Here is a 19,849-nt window from a genome sequence, read left to right on the forward strand (position 1 = left end):
GCTTTTTCCAGGTTTCATAAAATGCTGTCTCAAATAGGCTTATCTTCTAAGAAGTACAGCATGATCTTCTCATTAAAGAATCTGTTACAATGGAAACACATTAGTACTAAAGCCATAAAAGACTAAGGAAATTACATTTTCCCCAAAATAGTGGGTTGCCTTAGTATCACTTAAAAAAAAAAACCCTGTACATTCACAAGTCTGCTTGAAAAGTGGGAACTTGCTGTTTAAATGTTTCTTCAGTGTTATCTCTATTTTGTTCCTTTTAATTAACAAAAGGATACATGCACTGACATTTTAAACACTAATTTGCTATTTAGCGTCCCAAATTAGGAAACATAAACATTTATGCACTTCATTAAACACTACCTAAGAACACTTTTGATATTAGCAGCAGACAAGGTAGGCTGTTCAAAGGAACTTCAGGGCACACATAAGACACTGGTAAAAGYCACTCCTGCTCTTTGTTCCCTCACCAGGAAAGCTCCTGGCTCCATCCCATAAGGAGCAGCAGCTGTTACGAAATGAACCCTGGAAATCAGTGGGATCTGACACACCCGTGCAATCACAAGTGCGGGGTTAAGGGAAGGGACAGGAATGCAGGGACACCGGTGGTGAAAGTGGGGTGTTCCCGTTTGGCAGYGCAGCATTAGGCTGGTGCAAGGCAACCGCAGAATTGGACTTTAGAAAGCATAAAGCAAACACTTACACCCTGARTTAGGACATTATTTACATTACAGGTGATGTACAGGAAGAAACAACCTGTTTTTTTTTCTTATCTCTTCCAGGAGAGGCACGGCAGTTCTAGCACACCTCCTCCTCCTCTCCCCTCCTCTTTTTCTTCTACCCATCTCAGCCCCTTTCCAACCCTTAGGCTGGAAAATATCTTTGAGATCAGCAAGTCCAGCCATTCACCCTGCACTTGCCAATTCCACCACTAAACCATGTCCCCAGGTGCCACATCTACACATCATTTAAATACTTCCAGGGATGGTGATTTCACCCCAGCAGCCTCTCCAAATCATCTACATTTAAAGGACACTGAAATAGGCCTCACATCAGGGTGAACCAGTGCTACAGGAAGGTGGTAACAAATAGGAAGTCTTTCAAAACTACAGGAAACAAAAYTGCAGCGGTAGAAAAGAAACAAATCCCGACACTCAGGAACAGGCWGCCTGAAAGGCAAATAATCACACGGGGGAGCATCGAATAAATGGAAGGTTAATCGAGATCACTAATATAACAAACCCTCAAATCTCATCAATCCAGACCTCAAGTTATCTCTAAATCCTTAATGAAAGGAGAYTTCAGCTTGTTTCACTTACACACAATAAGGTATAATCCAGATAACATATTATTTCTAAAAACTTTGCATYGCAAGTCTAACTTCAATGTAGAAAATTATTTTTATTTGTAATTAAAATTTGTGCTAAAAGKGTCCATTATTAAATTATGGACCAAGACAAAATGGTACTAAATTTTCTACTGTACATAWTCTTGCCATAGTGTGGCAATTTTAAAATTGTTTGAAAATACAAATACACTAAAAAGGTAATATTTCAAGAACAATAGTATGGACACACTGAAGAGCTTTGTACCACAACCACAAATCTGAAATGTCTTGATCCCTGAAAAAGAAACTGCTTTTAGATTTATTTATTAAAATGAATTATCATGTTTTTACAACTTACAGCTTTGGGTTCTTTGTTGTTTATTGGTTGGTTTGTTTTCTTGATTTTTTTTTTTTTTTTTAACTGTGAAGGTAATAGTGATCTACCTACAAGATAATTGAAAAAGAAACATTCTTTGTGTATTTTTGATCAAATATATTGTTAGAGATCAAAGCAAAGATTTATAAAAACAAACGATTAAAATTTCAGTTCAGAAAAAAACATTTTGTAAAATACAATAAACCCCTTTTCAATAGCAAAGTGGATTTTGTACAGTTCTTCCTTCTAAGCAGATGTTTTACTGCAGCTCAGATCCACTAACTCCAGTAAAACTTGGCGCAGGGCAAACGGGTCGGTGTCCGCAGAATCACAACCTATGTACAACCGCAGGCAACAAACTGCAACTCGCCGGAGAAATCTTTCAAACTTCAGTTTTCATTTGTGAGTGAACTTACAATAGATCTTACAGTATTTAAAAGCAGTTTACACCATGACAGAACCGCTCAAAAAACGAATCAGTTATAGGAAGAGAGCAACGCTTCAAGTCAGCTTCTCCCATCAGCAAAAATGCCACACAAATCAAAAAAACAACACTTAAGTAAAACACTAAGACTTTATTAAAAATCCAAAATTTATTGCAAATTGTACTTTGCAATTTCCCTCCTTTCTTCATTTTTACATGATTTATTGATATCCATGATTTTTTCACAGATGTACTTGTTGACTTTGGAGAGTCTCTGTGCAATTTCAGTTTCATCCACAGTTTCTTGTGCTATTCTATCATACAAACATTCTGGGGAGAAAAAAAAAAGGAAAGAATCATTAGAATATTTTTAAAAAACAATATAGCCCTGATTTGGGCTAACTACTCAAGAGACAGCAGTGAGTAAGCACTGTGTATATTTGTTKCAAGACAAGAGAAGCTTTCCTTGATTCACTGGTTATCTTGTTAAAGTCAAGATTTGGCACCAGACTTGAAACACTGGCATGACCAACTTCCAGTAATGCTGTGACTACATTAATAGGCTTTCCATACAGAAACAAGGCTAAACCCAGCCTTTTACAGTGTCAGTCTTGCCTGCCTGACCCCTGCATGTGTCTGAAGTTCCACAGCAGATTTTGTCTCATTCCAGGTGTGCTGTCTCACTGTACCCACAGCTCCCCAGGAGTCACTCACAACTTCACAAGGGTATGTAAATGATAATGCTTAGGAAGAGAAGCAGTAACCAGCAGGAGAACACTTTAACCCATTTATTTCTTTTTTTACATCTCTTCCACATACATGAATGTCTGTGTCTTTATCAGCTGCCCTGTCCCTGGGCATATTTCACTTTTACTGTGGATCATTCAGGAAAAGAGYCATCTCCTTRCATGTTTGAACAAAATACTTTCTRAACTTGTCTGGAATACAAAAAGCAAGTGACAGCACTAACTGCAAAAGCAACGTGGGCAGTGAAAGTTAAGACAATTTTTCTTCCCAATTTTGGTAGTTTGGTGCCAGAATACTGCAAAGGCTATTGAAATCTAAAGTGGTGCAACACACACAAYTCCTTAGTGACAGGCAGGTTCGGGGTCTTTTGGTTTTCATAAACAGACTGATGTATTTTGTTGTGCAGGCTTCCCAGACTGGTTAAACAAACTCTGTTCTGCTTTGCCTAGTGATCTATTCCATTAGCTGTTTATTGCTTCATATACAGAAAGCCATAGAGATTATTGCTTAATTAACATGGTTTACAACATTTCTAATGCACCATATTAAAAAGTTATGAAAATTAAGTACTATGCATGCTTTGTAGTTCATTTGGAAACCTCTGAGAAGTTTTATAAAAGGTTATTTTGCATTAACAAGGTTTATAACAGTGCACATCCATCATACTTTTTATCATTTCTTTATTACATACTACACAGTGGGGATTTTTAAGAAGCTATAGAGATATCAGACACATTAAGAGCTAATGTTGTCGTTCAAAAATCTGTTTTAAATAAGTTAGTCTGTGTCCAGAGAATGATGAGAACATCTAAAGCAATGTGAATTTTATGTTGTAAGACGTACTGAATATAAAATAAATGAAATTAAYCAGCATGCAGCTTGATAGCTGAAATGCTGATCATCAGTAAAGTATGATTAGAAATATGAAACCTAAGAAGAGGCACATCTCTGAGAGCCTGAAGGAAGCCAGTGTGTTTTTACAGGACATAAACTGGCCCTATAACAGTGTCACAAACACTCCCAGGCAGATACACCCAGTAAGGTGAACTCCCAGTGAAACACAGGCTGTGKTGTTCATTTAAACACAACGTCAAGCAAAGAATCACTTGACAGAACTCACTTAAAAGCTGTAATTCTAAAAGTCAGTGTGACCCAGACAGATCCTTGATGACAGTTAYTCCTCTCCATCTCTTCCATTTCTATGAGGGGGTGCAGAAATAGTAGCTTAGTACTTGTAAAAGAATACTGACTTAGGGCTTCAAAGAATGATTTGGGGCTTCTGCTCCTTTGTCTTTTGGCTTTACAGGTGCACACAGACACCCCTTCATACTGCTGAATACCAAATATTCAAGTAAACCTCAAAGGCTAACCAGGAGCTTCACTACTTTTTGTGATGTCTGATCCGAATCGTTGGCTATGGAAAACTCCCTCACATTTCACCTATTTGTCCACTTGCTGGTAATTTTGTTGTTTTGCCTTCTTTTCCATGGTGGGGCAAGACCTGCTAACACTGACGCAAATGCAAAGGACATGACAACATGGAAAATCATGGATATGAGCTACCCAGTCCCACTAACACAGGCAGCCTGACACCTACAGCAGTTCAACAGGAGATTGCACAGGCTAAAGTCTAACAAAAGGGGAATCAGAGATGAGGTGAAAGAAACACTAAAAAGAGGAACATGGAAAACCAGGGCACGTAACAGCAGAATTCAAATGAGGGTTGAGGCTGGAAGAAAAGTATGACAGGAAACACAGAAAAACAAGGAAATAGGGAAGAGCTGAATTGCTGGTGAGTGTAAAGGTATGGAAGAGAAGAAAGGGAAGGGCCCCATCTGCCTCTCACCGTGTACCTGTTGGATAGACTCCCAAACTCACTGCAGTCAAAACAAGGGGAGCTCAAGAAAGCTGTCATTTAAATGGCTCAAGCAGCACAGAGCGGCCCTGACAGGAGTAGAAGAGAAAATTCCCACAGAAGCCACCTCGCCAGCAGTGTTGAGGAGCAASAGCCTCCAGCAGGGAAACTGGAAACCACTTTGCAATGGGCCAGTGGAAAATAACCCCTTTCTGCTGCGTGCTTGTAAATGCACACCAGGGCAACCACTTCTGCTTCCCTTTTGGAGCTGACAAGGGGAGCCATCACCACAGAGTGTATGGATTCCTTATGTGGCCAATGCATCATTACTCAGCTACATGGGTAAGGATTGTACCTAAAAGCCCCAGACAGAACTAGAAAATCAGCATGGAACAGCTTCCACTTCCACATATAATCTTGAAGCAGATTAGTTAAAAAAAAAAAAACAACAAAAAAACAACCCAGGTCTTTTACTGATTTCTTATAAACTAAGAGATGACAGTACGGAGATAAGCTTCCAACTTTTCCCCACACAACACAGACACAGACACACGCACACACTCACAGAAGAATTGTATTTCTTACTSCAAAACATGGTGCTTTCATGGCAGATTACAACACCTGTTAATGAGTTCACAGTTGAGAGCACATAGCAACTAGGAACAGGAAATGCAGAATAATGAASCTCTACCAAATGGGGAGATTTCATTCAGCCCTACTACAATTTACTATGGACACAAAACCTAAAAATCCAATTTCAGTATATATTACATGARGAACCAACTCAGTTCTGACTTGAAAAAAAGCCTGAAATACCAAGAGAGACAGAAATGATGCAGCACAGGCATGATGATACAAMGGGACTGAAATTCACCATTCATTCTAAATAAAGGAGAAGGCCTTYTCTCTCTCAAAGTACTACATACATGAGCTCAGGCTTGCAGTTACTGAAAGTGTCATTGCAATTTTCCCTGCCAGATGAAGTCAGCGATTTACACTTCCTGTCCGAATTCCAATTCAAGTGCAACAATTAATTTTTACTATTTCCATTTTCTCCACTTAAAAGGGTCCAACTGTTCTTTCTTGCCTTTGAAGGTATGCCTATTTTTATAGTCACAGCTATAATGGTTTCTGTGCCTCATGCCAGAGCTGGTTATGTTCTGGATGAAAGCTACTCTCAGTCTTGTTAAAAGGAATATATGCATTTTAAAAAATCAKCATGTTATAAATGAATTCTAGAACAACATGYTGTTCTCCAGGCTCAGAGTCCTGCCCTGCAAGTGGTCTAAAGTGATGATCTTCTCAAACCTTACTGAAGTCAATGTACAACTCTTCAGCTGTGGAGGCCTGCACTGTGCACAGCTATTGCAAAGTGTTTTACTTTTCCTGGGTACGTATGCACTTCACAATGCAATAGCAATCTGAATTACAGTTTTTAATCAGTTAATTTTAAATGAGCTGAAAAGAAGCATCTTTCAACTCGGTGATTAATGGTTAAACTCCAAAGCAGGAAGCAAAAGTTTTCAAATAACCTACCTCTGACAATGCTTAATTTGTGAGGTGAGAGAGGTGGCTTGGGAACGGCATCTTTCTTTTTTTTGGTTGCAACTCCTGTGACACTTCTGTTCTTGAGAACATCTGTTCCCCAAATCATAACCGCTAGATTTTTTGTATACTTTGAATCTCCTTGTGTTACTTGCAGCTGGTGCCATTTCTCCTCATCTACCCAAATTCCACTGCCAAGATGGACCTAGAAGGTAGTAATAATAACAACTTATCTATGGTATGTAGCACACAACAGTATCCAAGTGCTGTAGGAACATTAATATTAGGAACTAAAATAACAGTAATTAGGGCTGAACAAATCCATTTTGCCTAACTCTGAAACTTGTCCAACTTYGTGGGTCAGGGAGTTCAAGTCAACCTCAATATATAATATAGWTMCTTTKAGTAATCTCTGCTTTTCACCCCCAMATAACCTCTCTCCTGAAAGACTGYGGTCAGGAACAGAGATCAAAGAAGGAAACAGTGAACACATTCAGTATTACAAAGTTATGCACAGCATATAAACCAAGCAGTTGCACCAGCCTAATTCAGGAGCAAGATGAAACACTTCCTTTTGGCTACAACAGACTTTACCCAAAGCATATTCCAGAGGTGGTGGAGAGGGAATTACTTCCTAAGTTGTATTCTGTACCTGATTGTTTAAAGTAACTGGAAGGGAARAAAGGATTTTGAGAACTCCAATTTCAATACAAGCCAGGAGAGTTTGGAAGCTTTGTAAAACTTCCAGTTCTAACATGAAGTGTGTCTATCATGTACGATCAATGTACCACATGAATACTGTTTTGTGGTTAGGCAATGACCCATTGCAGCAACATCATAAATTTTCCATTATCCAAACAATGGGAAGTCGAGGTATTTCACTGAAGTAGTAAAGCAGGATAATATGAGTTCTGGAAAATGCAGTGTGAAGCCATTGGAGAGTCTCCAAAAAGAGAATGCTCAAGTCTAATTTTATTACTCCTGCTCAGCACTGACTGGGCTGGGTTGTCTCCCACAGGGSTACCCTATGTCTCTACCCCAAGATTCCCAGTGCTCCAGTCTTAGGACAAAAGCAGGACAAGAGTCTGAGCACTGTCCTTGAGCCACTACTACGAGTTTGAGCCAAGAGTCCTGGCACTCAGGACACCCTCAAGCAACAGCAAGGAAATAAGTCCACGAGGAACCAGAACAAGCCTGACACAAGTGCAAGAGGGATGCAAACCTGCCCTGTGTGGAACCACAAATACTTTGGACCCTGTATGACCCTACTCCAGTTCCTGGAGCACAGTGTGGCTCCTCACTACCTCTGCAGACCGCAAGCTCTGTCCACATGGTGATGAACTCCACTTCATGGGACACACATTTACTGATCATCATAACAARCTAAGGTGTGACCTACACATCCCAATGGTCATCAGAGCTCACCGCTCTTACYTCCAGACCTTCAGACAATCTGCAAAAGTACAACATTCCAAACATATGGATCAATCAGATTGCTGTATATCCAAAATCTAGCTGTGATTASAACTGGTCCAATGAGGGTTTTCTTTCTGTAACATTAACACTTAAAAAAAAAAAAAAACTTACCACCTTCTAATGATGAAAAAAAAATCCCATCAATAAAATCCCATGACAAAACTGCATCAACAGACTCTGTTTGCCTCAACTGTTCTGCCCTTAGTTTTCTGTGGTTTTACTCATTTCATGTGGCTTTACATAAACTGTGCCTGCTACCCATACAAATCTGAGCAGTATCACAGAAGCCCCATTAAATGCAATGAAAATTGGACAAAGCTACTGTAAAATTTTATATACCCATAATTTTACAGCCTGTTTTCAACCTAATACCATTTTTCCTATAATTGAAACCTGCTTTAATTATTAATGAGGGCTTTAGCTCCCAGAATTTCTTTATTACGACAGCATCCTTCAAAAGCAACTAGATGTTTAAAAMCTTGAATAGAATAATATGAATGGTTTGGCTACAAGCCACGTAACATAAAAAAAATGAAAACTCCAYCTTCCTTAAAGCATAAAACCATACAGCAAGCTGCCTCTCCTGCAGAATCTTCTACACTAAAGGGATTCTAAGWAGCTTCCCAAATGTCTGCATGAAGGGAAATTAAACTAATTAAACACAACACAAACACCCCTTTTTTTTCCTTTTTTCTTTGTTGTTGAGCTTCTTCATAAAAGAATTTTAAAAAGCCACACTCTTTTGGTGCTCTCTACATATTTTTTAAGGCAACTTCAAACAGGAGTGAGCAGTTTTTGCTCAGAAAACAATTACAGTACATATTACATTCAGTTATTTCTGGTCTGATCTTGGAAAAGTTCTCTGGGAAAACATCTGTAAGTTACCTAGAAAATAACTAAGATTAGGAATGTTGTGACGTACCAGATTTTGGGTGTCTATATTACATTAGTTGTAGAAACTGTTGTATTTGATCAAAAATCCAATTCCTCTCTGCCAAAATTAGGGTTTGTCTTTGTGAAAGATTCTTTAGTCTCTTAAGCTACTACATTATTCATTAGCTTGAAGTTACTCAAAAGAAAAGAACAACTTACAGGAAGTATTTTTAATATTTATGCTTCAGATAGATCATCTCTTCTTTGAACATGCTTCATTTATTAAAAAAGCAATTGCTGGTATGAAACACCTATGGCAACAGCAACTATGTGACAGACAGCCACAGCCACAGAAATCTTATGTCTCCCTTTTTCTATTTCCAGCACCATTACAGTGAGGAATTCAATCTGCCTGTGTCTCAGTTTACCTCTCTGTACACCAAGCCCAGCACTGCTTTCCATCAGTCCCAAAGCTCTGGGAAGCTTACTGTACTCCACATTCAGAAGACATTTCCTTCTTGYTGGAAGAGCTGCCCCATGAGCCAGAATCTGGGCTTGATGAAATCAATGGGAAATTTACTCCCAATTTCAGCAACTGCGGGATCAACCTTCAAGTACAATGCAACAGAGACAGCAGCGAATTCAAAGCAACGCTCACCAGCGTGGCTGTGCTAACATCTGCAATAGATCTAAAATGTGTCTCAGAAGATGAACTCTTTTTCTTTCTTTTTTTTTTTTTTTTTTTCCTTTTTTTTTTTTTTTCTTTCTTTCTTTCTTTCTTTTTTTCTTTCTTTCTTTCTTTCTTTCTTTCTTTCTTTCTTTCTTTTTTTTTTTCTTCCTTCTTTCTTTTCTTTAAATGAATGCCATAGGCTCTTTTTCAGTACTTTGGTTTTCCCTCTGGAGGGAAGAGATTTATCTGCTTTGAAAGAATCCTACTAAGATCAAATCTGGTGCCACAGAGGGTAAGACTTGTAAAAAAGTATTTCAACTACTCTAGTGGTGCATATCAATAAAGGAATACTGAAATAAAGCCATAAATAAGGAAAACTGAAGAAAACTACCCTCCAACACTCTAAATACACTCCTAGTCCAAATTTCTGGCATCTGAGCTGGCTGTAGCCCCAGTAAATAGGCAACCAAGAACCAAAATTACAAAAAGAAAATTAAAGAGATATTAATATCTGTAAAGACAGAGAAAACTTCAGCAAAAGAAGTGCCAAGAAGCTGACAGATGAAAAAAGGGAGCAGGAAAAGCTGCATACAAATACTAAAGGATATGCCCTATMCCACAGACCTTAAGTGGAAGAGAAGGAGCTAAACCAAACTCACACAGTAATACACCCTGAGTTTTCATTGCACAAATAATCAAGCAAATGACATATTTAAACATATTAGGCAAGAAAAGCTATCTGAACYAAATACCTGTCAAACTGTCAAGACTCTACTATTTTTCATGGAAGAACAGACACTTGTGCAGTCAGCCTTTTAACACAAGTTTGAAAATGCAGTTTCATGCTATTCCATCAGTAACTCCACTGTATGGCAAAACTAAAATGGATGTTTCCTTCCTAAGTATTCTCAGATTATGGTACCAAAAAGCATATATATACCAAAAAACAGGATCTGCATGGGCAATTGTGAAGGACATATAGCTTTGTATAAGAAACATCATGTTTATTTAATGGTAATGGAAACAGCTATAAAAGCAGGCCTAGGTAGATGAGCAGTTAATGTGTTAAACACACTGAAATCTGAAAAGTTCTCAGTAAGGTTCTGGCAAACTAGAGCTAGATGGTATTTCAGCAACTTCACAGAAGTCTCTGGAAAGCAGCACTACATCAGCTCAATTCAGTGGCAATGCTCCTACCAGCATCAAGCAAGACCATTTTTATTCCAGGGCTCATCATTACCTCCTGCACTACACTTCGACCCAAACATAAGGGCTTCTCTGCAATATGACTACAGCACATTATAAACACTAAAAACCCTTTAGGGAAAAGCGTTTTGGTTAAGTAGACTCATGTAACTTTATAATGTGGGTTACTGACTTTGGTCAATATTCGGTGTATTTATGGATGTCACCAAATGAAAACTAAGTCAATTTGCCTGTGCATGCATAATAACTATATTCCTTGTGTTGCACAGCATTCARTGCTCTGACCACTCACTGAGGTTATTTTTCTGTGCTCTTCATTTCTGCATAACTTCACAATTCTCCTCAGCACAACAGCACACCTTCATGAAAACTGAGGAAGCCTGTAGAAGCTACTGCCATGCAAAATCCCCATGATCATGAAAATTCCACAAGAACATCACCTAATGGACATTTACAAATTATTCATGCTCTATTTAATATAAAATACCTTTCCATTCTCGAGAATATACTTGTCCATTACTGGAACAGGGGCAGGGTAGTACGTTGATGTATTTGCTTCCTCACTGAAGGTCTTCTGTACCTCAGGTTCGGGCTCAATAGATTCAGGTTTTACTTTTTCAACCTCAATGGCAGGTCCTAGACAGTTAAGAAAAGAGAGCTGTCTGCTATCCCAGAGAACATGAAATCAACCCCTTCATCACCCATGATTAGCATAAAATATTAGTCATGTTCATTTTAAAGTTAGAAGAAATCCAAACCAAAATCCTACTTCTGAACATCAATGAGTAAAAGCAGGATAAGTATTCCTGCTTTATAAACATTAAATTGTTTAATTTTAATTTCAGTGTTTAATTTTATTCTTAAAGTGTAAGGACAATTACAGATATGAGTAAGATTTCTTCAATGCACACTAAAGAAATTATGTTAAAACAACACTGAAATTATAAACCAAAAGCAACAATAGTAATTCTTCAAATAAGAATTGCTATATAGTTGCATAGGAACCTGCATAATTTACTGTGATAATTACATAAATTATCCACATAGAATTACAAATTTTATAGAAATCTGAAATGTCTTTAGACATAACAGAGGTGTACAAAAATAGTGAGGATCTGCAGAAATGCTATAAAGGAAACAAACTTAGCCTACTTATGCTAAGTATCATGCACAGAAAACATATCAAAGGTTAAAAAACCCCACATAAATTAGAATTTTGATGGTCCAATCCATCCAACACTGATTTTTATTTTTAATGTACTCAACAAAAATTMTGCACAGATTAAACAATGGAATACTACTAAGCATATTTGAGACTTCAAAGAGTAATTATTTTGTCAGTCATCAACTTTTCCAGATCCAAGTWATAAAGTGTTTCTAAAAAGACAAAAGAACAAATTGAAAATAATTTGTGAACTGGATTTCATGACTCCATTCATTGCAGTGGTTCCACCAGCAGTCCAGGCTATGGCCCCAAGCCTATCAGTGTCCCTTGATGGCTGGCTCTAGGATCCCAAGAAGCTCCAGCAGGCACTGAAGTTCCATGCAGTGTTGGTGGCTCGACAGCACAGCAAGGTTGCCACCTTAGACTCTGGACACACGGAAATACCCCACTTCCAGACCTCTAAGGATGAACTCACCCMCTTGGCAGTGCTAGATTGCACCAGGCTGGTGCTGAGAGCCCTGCACCACTCTGCAGCCCAACCTTGACAACTTCAACCAGATAACTCAATCATCAGGTCGCCCTCCAGCTCCCTCCTCAGTGTTTGTGCACACAGWCCCAGCCCTGAACTGATCCAACTCTGCAAGTTATGCTGGCACCACAACTCAGGTCTTAGTCACGKATCTTAAATAGTTCCTGTGCCTGGAACAAGCACAGCATTCATCCCTCCTACTTTGTGCAGTTTCATTTAGAGATTACTATACAGCGATAGAGAGCTTCCTCCGTTGTCAGCATTTGACATTTATCCTATAGCTTATTCTACACCTACATAGCCAGCTAAATGTTCTCAGCTGGCTGCCACTCTGCGCTCAGCAATGACTAAAAGTTGTCTTGGCAACTCAGACAATCCTACGCTGCAGTGCCACCAACAAGAGAATCTTAAGAGCTAGCCCCAATGCAAACGTGGCACAAACAGAGAAATCACAAAAACATCCCATTTSCATTGTAATTCCATCATGATCTTGCTAAGCACCTCTAGTACCATGAATACACACTGGTACTGCCAAGACAAACTAAAYTTCCYAAACTTGAGAYTGTAARGCTGATTCAGATGGGKGAAGACCTGGACTGGTTAAAGCACYCAAAGTCTGCCCACASCATGGGCACACCTGAACAAGCAGCTGCAGGGATGTAATTGCCAGTGTGACCTTAAGAARTCATCTTTTAAGGAAACATTATTCAACAAAGTGCTATTGTCTCATACTTTGAGAATCACTTCAAGGAAGATACCTAAGTACAACCACCTTCTTCCTAAGAGGAAACGTTTATTTCAGTTTAAACACTTTTCTAGTCTCTATTTAGAAGTCTTTCATGGTTTTCAGTCATATATTGACACAGCTGGAATTTGGTTTCCGGAGTTTCCCTGAGAAAAAAGCCGATTAAAGTCCACAATAACCACAGCTCGCACAGGTCAGAATACCTCTGCTGCAATTCATGCTTTACTACTTGCTTAGAAATCACCAAAAGAAAGCCTTTCAAATGTCTTTTTCATATTCTGATTTTTGATTGCCAAASAGAAACCTGCCTCTAACCAGGCAAGTCTCCACAGCCACTTTCACCATCTACTAAACCCTGCATTTTCAACCTCACATGCTGTGAATTGCACATGCAACCTGCACTCGTGCCTGTTAACCGGAGCTGTGCCCCGCTCAYCACACTCCAAGCTTCCCCTCTCTGCAGCTCTTGTGCTCTGCACCTTATTTTAAAGATGGTGAATGGAACATATAAAAATATATATCTTTATCTAAAGGCTTAACAATGACAGCACTTATGTAATAAGGATCAGGAAAAAAAAAAAAAAAGATGGTTTTTGAAATGCAAGAAAGAAACAAATGTTTTATTGCAAAATTTTTCTCCTTCTGACCAGTTTTTTTACAATATCTCAAAGGCCAGCAACTTCAAATCATGATGAAGAGGTAGAAGGCTTCCCTTCACCATCWCTTTTCCTCAAAAATGCATCTTAGGCTACATGGCACTCCAAAAAATTAGCAAAAAAGTAAAAATGTATTGACTGGTAAAGTGGTCAGCATTTGTATGCAGCAAGTTTTTCCACACCATCTACCAGAATTTGAAACAAAACAAATCTGAGAAGCGGTAATGTTGGTACTTTTGGTACTTGACAGAAACCTGGGACATTTTTTTTTTAACATCAAAAAGCAAAAAAAATCTAGAAAAGCTGAAAAMCAGTAATTCCTGACATGTGGTAAGACAAAAATCCCATTTCATTCTCCCTACTCTGGTGTCAGTCCCAAGACACTATAAACTGGATCACTGAAATTAAACTGAGATTAAAAATAAAACCTCAGGGGTCTGTGTGCATGTGCTGATGCATCAGTGTTTATGAATGAATGTGAATATACTTTGGAACAACAGTAATTCTCAGCAGTATAACATGAAAATGAAGAATTTATCAGGGAGCTAAAAACACCCAAGAATTATCTCTGTACAACCTCAGTACTGTTGACCATATTTCCAACCACAGATCTTTCCAACTGCACAGATCTTGCCCAGGAGAAAACGACTTTTTTAAGAAGTTATTGAAATTCTTTTGCAATCCAAGGGCTATTTAAAGTCCCTACAGGAGTCAGTTATTTAATTCTCTAAATTATCTTACACTGCATTGATAAAAAGAAGGCAAAACAGTGTTTTAAGGGGCAACAAAACAAACTGCAAAGGCCTACAATCACAGGACTTGCAGTTCCCCAAGTAGGCAAGAGGCTGCAGGCATTATTCAAGAGGGACACCATAACCTTTTCCACAACAGTCATCACATTTTTCCACTGCTCTGTCCCTAGAGCCCYGGTGAAATGTCAGCCTCCTCCGGGAAGGGATCTGCTGGGGAATAACATACTRAGGTTGTAAAGAGGATATTAAGCATTTCTCCATGGATCAGTACTGGTTTCACTACTGYCATTTGCCCCAGCTGCCTCCAAAGCTCTTTCTTGACAAAGAGCAATTTGGTGTCACCATGAGRAAGATGAACCTCCTCACTCTTGCCACAAGAGTGGCTCCAGAGTAGCAGCAGAGCTGAAGGCTTAAGTCTCAAGTAGAATACATTGACTTCCAGCTCCTTGCTGAAATCAACACGTTGATGGGAAATTAGGAGCTGACTATTCGGCTGCACATTAGCTCAAGAGGCTGTTCTATATTTGATCTGCAAGTTTAAAATGGCAACAGGCACGCATTTCCCACAGCTGCAATTCATCAGCACAAACCAGCTGTCATCTCATGCAAAGAAATCACAAGTCTCTAAGGTGAAACMGAAATGCAATTAGTTTGCATTAAGTCCAGCCTGCTAGAAGTGCAGTGTAACATAAATTACGTGTAATTTGAAACTCTAAGTTTAAGAGATCACTGCAACTGCAGATGAATTCAGGATGTAATTTATTTTCAGAACAATTTCCAGAGATTATTCACATACCCAAACATGCCTCATTTATAAGCTGGAAAAGTAAGGAAGACTAAAAAAGTCTTTAKGTATCTATTCTTGATTAAAAGTAGTACTTTTTCATACCGTCATCAGACTCCCTAATTTAGAACATGCTGAAGATRTCTCCCTTACTAATTATTCATAAGTTTTGTATTGATCTTTCTAGAATGGTTGTTTCTCTGCTGTGATTGAGGCCATAAGGAAAAGCATCAGAGTAAGCAGCAGTTAATACACTGAGTCTTAGGAAATACAAACCCTGTGAAGGACACAGCCAACACATATAAATTCTACCYTCGTTACCATCAAATGTTCCTTAGAAGTAATAATAATATGGGTTYCTTCTGAAAGTTACCTATAGCTGATATTTTTCCAGGTATGTGATTAAAGAACTCATCTTCAATGTAACTGGGATTTGTTTTTAGTTGTCAGACTGATACAAAGGAAATTCATGCCCAGTATTTAGAGAAGATTCAGTATTTTTTCCCATTTCTTTTCCKCTTTTYYTYTTTTTTTTTTCTTTTTTTTTTTCCCTTTTTGTCCTTTCTTTATTCAGCTCAAGTAAAAAAYGCATCTTCTTTTTCTTAAAGTGAAAGAAATGAGACAGAATTCAGTAGCTGTCTTCATTTCACTGCTGGTCTCACCACCCCAATTGCTGTCAAGTCTACCAACTAAATTGGTACTTTACGCAGTTCAGCCCCATTGCCTACCAACATCTGGCTCGTGCTCCATTCCCATAAATTCCAGCTAACTACTTGCAGATGAAGAAACATCTTTCCATCCAAGGAAAATTTTAGAAAGCTCAGTGGAATCTCCTGCCAACCACATCGTGTTTTTCAGGCTGTGGAAACCTTGCCTATTTAGTTTTATTTAGAAAGTTAACTAGAATGTTTATGGTAAGTAACGACATTTTAATTATGCACAGTGTAACAATGATGAGCATTCACAATCAGACACCCAGTTTARGTTGTGGGATACTCCAGGAACCTGGCTCCAAGGTTGTGGGTACACCTTAACACATGCTACAGCACAGGCACATGCTCTCCCAGGTCCAGCTCTGTACGTGAGGGTAACCCAGACCCACATGCAAATTGCATGCACTCGTTCCAGTCCAGGAGARGAGCCAATATCCAACTGACATGCAAAAATTAAGTTTCCAGATACACAAAGGCAGACATAAGAACAGCATGCTAAGTTTGGATGCATAGATTTCAAYCAATTTCAGTCACCGAGCAAATCTTCAACACAGCAGTGCCACATTCTAATAGCAAATAAATGTAATTAGTCAAATCTTTGAAGGTATTCCAAGGGTACCATCTTCAATGAAAAGGATGAACTTTTTATTTTGTCTTTTTTTCCCATTTATTCCAACATAATGCTTAAATAATTGTTATAAACCCAAACAAAGGAGCAATTGACCCAAGATACTTAAAACTGAAATCCAAATTACACAAACCTGCATTTTGTAACAAGTGYTGATAAATGGGATACTAATATAAACTTTTTTTAAATTATTCTTTAACAATCCATTAGTTTTCAAATAGCAYGGCTGTTTAAAGCCACTGCTCAAAGTTCAGGAATATATCACATTCTAATAGCTACTAATGGGAAGAGGGGTAAGAAAATGGAAGGTAACATAGTCACATAACAATCAACAAAATCCCTAACTGCAAAGGATAAATTCGTTTTAGCCAAACTATTCATTACAGCGCCTTTTTTTTTTTTTTTTAAACTGGAATATATAGATATATTTTGCAGATGACGCTTTATTAACTTTTTCAGCATATATTGGAAGGTCAGAGACTCTTTATAATACAGCTGCTTAAAATGGAACTCTGATTCAGCCATACCAGCACAAAGACCTCTAGTTTTTAAAGAAAACCCCAGACGTACATAGCATACAAATTCGACACATATTGTACAGCCACAGCAGAAAACCCTTTTAACATTCAATGTCCAGTTTAACAACCACCGCTATTCTTCAAATACGTCTCCATTACCATTGATCACACTTGCAAAATTCATTCAAACTAGTCCCACTTAAGTCCGGCACTTACCACTACCTAGTCTTAGGAGCAGTACATCCTGGAGCCTCCTGTTCAAGTCTCTGAGCTCTTTCATTTCTGACACGAGTGCCCCATACTCCTTTAGCTTCTTTGCCTGTTGCACAAGCTGTCTCCGCGTTCTCTCAAGCTCCTGCTGAATGTGTCTCATTTCTTCCTGTTGCTGCTGGTAACTCCTCAGCAATTCCTCATAGAGAATCCGAGGAACTACGGCATCGTCCATATTGTTCATGCCTTCTGTAGTCTCCATAAAAGCCTCCTCAGGGCTGGAAGTATTACTGAGACTCATCCCGTTCTGTTTTTCAAGGCGAGCAACAACTGCTTCAATGCTTTTGTGTGTACCTTCACTTTGTTTCCTCCCATCTTGTCTCTGCATGTCACAATAAAAAATAAACAAATTAGGAGAGTAGTGAGATGTAGTAAAATCAAAATTCTACAGTCTTGGGAAAGGTTAATATTCTTATTTTCCAAAAACCTAAGACAAAGCCAGTCTGCAAAAATATTTTACCTAGCAGACTCTTATGGCTTTAATATACATAACTAACATGCAATTATAACTGAGCTAAATACATGTACAAACTTCTGAGGCAGTTAAAGGCCTTCCTGCATTTGTGCAACACTTACAAACACAGTGTATATAGGTCACTTGATTCCACATCATTCATTTCTTTTTTAAAAAGTGGATCTAGATCTCTTTTCCTTTAAAGTTTACCCTTAACATTCGGGTTTCTGACAGAAATTGATTTTCTGATAAGTAAGAGAAAGGATCAACTGTGTGCACCATTTGTCACGACATCAGAGATGAAAGCAGCCCAGGCACAAAGCTGCTCTGTGAACTGATGGCTTGTCCTTCCCACACTTTTGGAGACAAAACCTTCTCTGACTATTCCTACAGCACGTTCACCCAACTGCCTGATGCAAGTGACTGAGYTAACACTATCAGCAAACACTGAAAGGGATTTGAGAACACTGAAGCTGGAGACAGAAAATATCATCCAGCCTCATCTTCCTTATCAACTGATTCCTTCTMTATTAGTACTGCATTGCAGAGGCTTTGGGTCCTGAGAACTCTCAGTGGAATTTTACCTTCAGTCATCTGCACAAACTCTGCAAATTAAATCACATCACTTTCCTGGGGCCTGGATAGTGGGATTAATATGTGACAGTACAGGTAAAGTCACTAAGTTTTACTGGACAAATATCAAAAGGCATTTGAATTTCCAAGCAACTGCAAGGAAAGCAAATGCAGCTCATAGGTTAGAGGTGAGAAGCTGACACTATCAAATTCCCATACCACAACATCCATGAGTAATGTGGCAGAAAACAAAATTATTTAAATTTAAATTATTAAAATTTAAGCCTGCTGCATTCATGTTCTAAAGAACAAAATTAAATTAAAAAAAATTGGCCCATCATAAAGAAATGTACTAACATCACTCCTGTAGMTGCAAAATACATGAAGTCATAAAGAAATATCTTATTATGAAGATTGGAAGACTTTTACAGATGTCATTTGATACCAAAAAATAAATATATCTCCATAGTGGGTTTCTGGCATCTGAACCTAAAAAGGCAACTATGAGTTATAATGGATTGATGCAGTCCTGTCAATTCTTCTTTTCAGTCACTGCTGTAGTTGGGCAGTCTCAGAGAAACCCTTCCAAGTCCAAACAAGCAAATATGTCACAAGTGCCACCAAGAACAGCTGCWCAACAGGGAACTGGTGACTTTTTACGGCATTCTTGGCCAAAAGTGGAAGAGCATTGTTCCACCAATCCCAGATGGCAGTTTAACTGTGCAGACAGTACACACAGGAAAACGTCTGATTACACTTAAATCAGGTTTTGAAAACCCATACCCCACCCCCACACACAATATGACCCAATTTCACCAAACACAGTGTTTTAAAAGGGGATCAAAAGCAAGCCTGGAATTCTTAAGCTAAAACGTTTGTATATGCCCCAAGCACTTGCAAAAAAAAAGATTAAAAAAAAGGGAAGGCGGAAAAATAAACTGAAAATAGAAAGACTACAGTACCTTACTGTGTCTAAGCTCCACATCTTCTTCCCCATAATCTGTAACTTCCCCAGCTTCTTCTACATGATTGAGAGAGAGTTTGGGGATTTTAATTTTCTTCTGCATCACACTGTTCTCAAGGTCAGTTTTGTCTTCTAAAATGTATATTAAAAATAAGATTTTGTTACATTAATCAGTGTTCTTGCTTCCAAATACTACATAACTTAGGTGAGACCAGTTACAAAAACCCAACCTCCCACACTCCAATCCCCTCATAATACCATGATCAAATTAGTCCATGCTGTAAGTCCACTGATGCCCCTGACAATTCTAGAGTTTCAACTGGGGATCAATCTGGCCCAACACAAGAATAAGCACTGAAAAATGCCAAGCTAAATTCAAGTGATCAAAAGTGTCWATGAGTGGCTCGTACTTTCACCTAAGTAAGGGTTGAAGAGGCTGTAAAGAAAACTTCCTGAAAACACCCTGTATTGCTTTACAATGTTTACCAACAGTACTCTCATATTCATAATCCATTCCTGCAGTTCAAACTCTCCTTAGGGTTAAAGTGAAAATCAGCCTGGCAATTCATCCTATTCTCCAWCCATAATCTGTC

At 38.5% G+C, this 19,849-nt stretch overlaps 1 protein-coding gene across 2 annotated transcripts in view; it reads right to left on the minus strand.

Moving 5' to 3' along the window:
• Positions 1 to 1,433: 1,433 nt before the first annotated feature.
• Positions 1,434 to 19,849, minus strand: part of BEND5 (BEN domain containing 5) — a 31,993-nt gene continuing 13,577 nt past the window's right edge. The window contains exons 2-6 of one of the 2 annotated variants that reach the window (XM_057379948.1): positions 19,255 to 19,388; positions 17,218 to 17,587; positions 10,993 to 11,141; positions 6,272 to 6,485; positions 1,434 to 2,463 (exon numbers count right to left, since the gene is read on the minus strand). In XM_057379948.1, coding sequence (XP_057235931.1) covers positions 2,303 to 2,463; positions 6,272 to 6,485; positions 10,993 to 11,141; positions 17,218 to 17,587; positions 19,255 to 19,388 — 1,028 coding nt within the window. In that variant the 3' untranslated portion in view covers positions 1,434 to 2,302. Of the gene's footprint in view, positions 2,464 to 6,271; positions 6,486 to 10,992; positions 11,142 to 17,211; positions 17,588 to 19,254; positions 19,389 to 19,849 lie in introns of both variants that reach the window. The other variant, XM_057379947.1, reaches the window with a different exon arrangement.

This window comes from Malurus melanocephalus, unplaced genomic scaffold (genome assembly GCF_030028575.1).
Source record: "Malurus melanocephalus ecotype Western Australia unplaced genomic scaffold, MMel_1.1 scaffold_427, whole genome shotgun sequence".
Lineage (NCBI taxonomy): Eukaryota > Metazoa > Chordata > Aves > Passeriformes > Maluridae > Malurus > Malurus melanocephalus.